General features: G+C 39.3%; 1 protein-coding gene across 1 annotated transcript; it reads left to right on the forward strand.

The window, feature by feature from the left end:
- Positions 1–3606: 3606 nt before the first annotated feature.
- Positions 3607–5191, forward strand: LOC132159316 (uncharacterized). The gene is made up of 4 exons (XM_059568832.1): positions 3607–3890; positions 3969–4295; positions 4737–4838; positions 5031–5191. The coding sequence occupies exons 1-4, from the start codon at positions 3848–3850 to the stop codon at positions 5189–5191; spliced, it is 633 nt and encodes a 210-aa protein (XP_059424815.1). The 5' UTR covers positions 3607–3847.
- The last annotated feature ends 258 nt before the right edge of the window (positions 5192–5449 follow it).

Below are 5449 nucleotides of genomic sequence, written 5' to 3' on the forward strand. Positions count from 1 at the left end.
TCAAGACTACGAGTTACTTTCTTGAGAGAGTGAGTATTACTGTTATACCATGGCACAGTACGTTTTTCTCTAACCTTTTTCAATTTGATGGGGGCAACAGCTTCTAATGTATTAGAGAAAATAGTGCCCATGTTGTCAGTAATTTCATCTAATTCATGTGTATTTTTGGGTACAAATAGCAGTTGAGATAGATCAGGCAGGTTATTTGCGAATCTGTCTTTGGTGGCTGGAACAATAGTTCTGCCCAGACGGTAACGCTGAGACATATAGTTAATATCAGTTATACGCAGCATGCACGATACAAGGAAATGGTCTGTAATATCATCACATTGGGGTACAATATCTATAGCAGTAAGATCGATTCCATGCGATATAATTAGATCTAGTGTATGATTAAAACGATGAGTGGGCCCGGTGACATTTTGCTTGACTCCAAAGGAGTTTATTAGGTCAGTAAACGCAAGTCCTAATGTATCATTTGCATTATCAACGGGAATATTAAAATCTCCCATGATTAGCGCCTTATCAACTGTAACTAGAAGGTCTGAGAGGAAATCTGCAAATTCTTTTAGGAATTCTGTATACGGCCCTGGTGGTCTATACACAGTAGCCAGAGCAAGAGATACATTAGATTTCTTTTGCATGTCTGACAGTGTAACATTTAGCAGAAGTATTTCAAAAGAGTTAAACCTGTATCCTGTTTTCTGGGTAACATTGAGAATATCACTATATATTGTTGCAACACCTCCTCCACGACCAGTCTGACGGGGCTCATGCTTATAACAGTAGTTTGGTGGAGTAGACTCATTTAGACCAAAATAATCATTTGGTTTTAGCCAGGTTTCAGTCAAGCAGAGTACATCAAAACTATTTTCTGTGATCATTTCATTTACAATAACTGCTTTGGGTGTGAGTGATCTAATATTTATGAGCCCAAACTTTAAAAATTGTTTTTGTTCATTTACTTTACATTTTTCTGGTTTAATTACGATAAGATTTTTTCTAGATCCTACATTATATTTTGACCTCACTATTCGGGGAACAGACACAGTCTTAATAGTTTTTACAGCACAAGTACTTTTATCATTTAAGCGGGTGGAACAAAACTCATCATAATAGTTATTAGAGAATTGTCTTACTAGTCACATGGAGCGAAGTGTCCTGGAGATGTTGTCAGAGAGCAGCTCCGCTCCGATTCTGCTGGGGTGTAATCCATCAGCGCGAAACAGCCTAGGACGCTCCCAGAAAAGATTCCAGTTATTAACAAATAGCAGTTTCTGTTCTTTACACCATGACAACAGCCATTCATTTAAAGCAAAAAGTCTACTGAACCTTTCGTGTCCTCGTCGATACGTGGGCAGTGGTCCTGACACGACGATCGTCGCCGCGGGCGTCGTGCTGCGAACCATCTCGATCAGGCTGCTGAAGTCCCTCTTCAGCGTCTCCGTCTGCCGCAGCGTGGTGTCGTTAACCCCGGCGTGAAGCACGACCGCTCTGGGGCTCTCGTCGACCTTCAGGATCGCGGGTATCTGCGCAGAAACATCGAGAACACGAGCACCAGGCAAACAATGAGTGTGCACTTTACCTTCGGCTAACGTAGCACTTACGTGTCGGACGATGGAGTCTCCGATGATCACAGCGTCGCGTCCTGTCTCGCGGAGGGGAGCGAAGCGGTTCCGGATGGAGATGTCGAAGGCAGGAGGGGGAGAAGTCGTCGCCCGGGACCCGGCTCGCGTCCTCCGCTGTGGATGCACCCAGGGTCCGTGGTGTCCCGGCGTCGCAGTGAAGGACATCTGGGAAGATCGCGTCCTGGGTGCACCGGGCCTGTGCAGAGAAACACACGGAGTAGACGTGGTGGGACTGTTAGCAGATCGCTGTATACTTACCCCGGACTTGTGAGCGTCAGCCCGGGATGATTCCAGCGCGGTTCTCCGCTCTCTCAGCTGGGCCTGCCTCACCTCCAGGTCGCGAATCTGCTTTCCCACGGCCTCGAGCTCGAGCTGCACAGAGTGGAGACATTCATCCGCCATTAAAGCAAGTAACAGTGAGTACAGCAGTGGTAATGTGTGTGAATAGAGTATTAGCAATGTTAGCGCAACCACGCCGCTGATGCTAACGGGCTAAAAGCTAATAGCGGACCCGGGAGATCAAAATAAAACTAGTGATAGCGAGGCGCTCTGATTGTTTTTGTTGTAGAATACAATAGAGGATATATTCACACGTTATATAAACGGAAACGATGATGTATAAAATTGATTTTTGGGTTAAAAATAGTCAATGAAAAGAATATAGTGACGGAGCTCAAACGCAGTACAGCCGCCAACAACAAACAGGAAGTGACGTATTGTGACGATGAATAAAACGTCTGACTTCCTCAAACCTTGTACTTTGTTTCTGTTGTTGAATGCCACACCACACATGCTGTCGACCGGCACTGCCAAGTACACACTATCGGTATGAATGCAACCCTTTAAATGGTACTGGGAAATAGTTCATGCAAAATCATCCTAATACTTTAGTACTGTACATTTAGTTCTGTAACTAAAGCGGTGCGAAAGGCCCTATTATGTCAGGAGCCCCACACATGGGGGACATGCAAAAATAAAAATAAGTAAATCTTGCATACAATTAACAATTCATTCCCTTGATTTACTAAATCATGGCACAAGATACTAATTCATTCTCTCGTTTTAAGTAAATTGTGTGCTCAAAATAATAATTTGTTCTACTTCCTGTCCACAATCTCATGAACATGTTGCTGTTATGTTATGGACAGAGATGCTTTAAACTGCATTATTATAGGATACTGGTTAACAGACACAGACTTAAAATTTATAGTATTTTTAAGTGTAAATAAAAAGCACATTTTACAGTTTAACCTGTAATTCAACAGCAGCATACTGCTGAATTGCAGTAATCTGATGGCATTAAATGTAACTTCACAGTTAAATACAGTAATTCTGCAGGAGCTAAATTACAGTAATATGATGGCATAACTACTATGGTCACAGTATCAGCTGTCAATTTACAATAACTTACTGTAAAAATGATACAGAATCTTGATTGCCAGTAATTTACTGTAAATTGACATAAAGTAACTTCCTGTGTATGTAACAAGTTGCCAGTAATATACTATAAATTTACAGTCAAATATTTCATAGTGTACTATCAATGCTGATGTTGCGTGAGGGGGAAAACAGCATTAACTATGATCGCTAGTTATGTTGTAGTCCTCTTATTATGAGCATACTTCCTGTGAAGTGCAATAAAGACAAAAAAAAAAAGAGGGTGGGGTTGGGAAATCCTGTTCTGTGCAAATTCAAAGAATGTACTTTCAAAAACTTTATTTACAGTTCAAAAACATGAGCAAAGCACACAAGACTTCCAAGTGTTTTTCTCCTGCAGGGTAAAAATCTGAATGTGATTTAATAAATGTATGTGACACAGTCAAAGTGAAACTTGCTGTTATCTATTCTACTGATGCGTGTTGTGGTTTGAACTGTGGAGACAGCGCTTCTGCTTTACACGTTTTGTGAGTGTGATTAGCTGATGGCTGTATCATCAGAGAAGTAAAAAAAAATCATCAAACTAGAGTCACATGAGAAAGGTCCACTTCAGTGAAACTGATACACAACTAAAAGGTACAAAATATTATATATGTAATACTGTCTGCCATTATGGATGGTGTCTTAACAGGGAATGCATGCAAGAATAGCTTGTACGTATGGGTGGTGGTCATATCCTGTGGTGGGACTTCACACGAAATATATGGTTAACTCCGTCCTTTTAGCTCATAACCTGTATGTCACGGAAGTGCTCACATAACTTCAGGTCCTAGTGTTTAAAGATGGTTCACCTGTTTGTTTTGTTCTGCTTGTGGCGTCTAGCTGGTAAGTTATAACTATTTTATAACTTCTTACCTGATATTAATATGGGTAATTAATATGTGACCAACTGATGTTTTCCAGGTGTTTTTGCTGATACGGTTACTATGAAGTCAGTGTCAGTGACGGAGAGAGATTCAGTCACTCTAGACTCTGGTCTCACTGAAATAATAGATGATGATCTGATTCTGTGGAGGTTTGGATCTGAAAACACTTTAATAGCTCAAATCAATGTTATTGCAGACAGTATGACTGTATATGATGATGTTCTTGATGAGAGATTCAGAAACAGACTGAAGATGGATGATCAAACTGGATCTCTGACCATCACAGACACTAGAACAACAGACTCTGGACTTTATCAACTACATACCAGCAGTGTGAGGAAGTGTTTCAATCTCACTGTCAACGGTTAGTTATCAGTTTCAATTTTTACTGGAATTATATTAAGCTTGGCTTAAACACATAATGCTTTCTTCACACACACCATCCAGTGTTCAGTAATTGTAGATCATCTTAAGTTTAACCTTACAAAATATAAAATATTTACATATGTTCATACTAACCCTGTTTGACTGTGAGTGTGATAAAACTTTCCAAAATGTTGCCAGTTTTGCTACAGAACCTGTTCTGAAAATACATGGTCAAAATAAGCTTTTGAAAGGGAAATGGCAATCTGAATAAGATATTATGTTGAAATCACATGTATTGGTGTGTGTGTGTGTGTGTGTGTGTGTGTGTGTGTGTGTGTGTGTGTGTGTGTGTGTGTGTGTGTGTGTAAAATCATCAGGTCATTATCAGCATTAACTGACTGGGATTGCAATAAACACTGTTATGTTTTGACATGTCCAGCTCGCCTGCCTGTTCCTATCATCAGCAGTAATTCTTTATCATCATCAAGATCATCAAAATGTGAACATCTCAACATCACTGATCTCTGTCAGAAATGTGCAGGTATGTCAGTGGTGATTTTACTGTTTATATATATATATATATATAATGTATATTATTATTGTTATTATTATTTTTTTTAATATGTTGAGGTTTTGTTTCTGTATTTTCAGTTCCTGATAGAAAAAAAAAATCAGCTTGGTGAAAATCACAGTCTTATTTCATACTCATTTCCTTTTTTTTTTTTTTTTTTAGATTTACATAGATATTGCTGTGATACATTTGAAGCTGTGATCCGATTGGTTGTCACTGCTCTGGTGGGCGTGGCTGCTGCAGCTGCTGCTGTTCTTCTGATCAATGACGTCAGATCTACTAGAGGCAGTGGGTCGATTGGAAAAACGGATCTGAAAACATAGTATTTATCCAGTCAAGCTCAAAATTCAAACTCAACATTTTATATTCCCAGGAATTATTTGATATTAACACATTAAATACTTTACAATAGGGCCGTTTGGTGGCTAAAACAAAATAATATTTTTCAGTATTTAAAATTATAATGGCATCCATTTATGTTAACATTCCTTTGCACATCTTCACCTTGCAGTGTGTTAACAACATAAACAAACAAATGTAGAAATATTTGTCATGCAATTAAAATGCCTTAAAATTGAAAC

Source organism: Carassius carassius, chromosome 16 (genome assembly GCF_963082965.1).
Source record: "Carassius carassius chromosome 16, fCarCar2.1, whole genome shotgun sequence".
Lineage (NCBI taxonomy): Eukaryota > Metazoa > Chordata > Actinopteri > Cypriniformes > Cyprinidae > Carassius > Carassius carassius.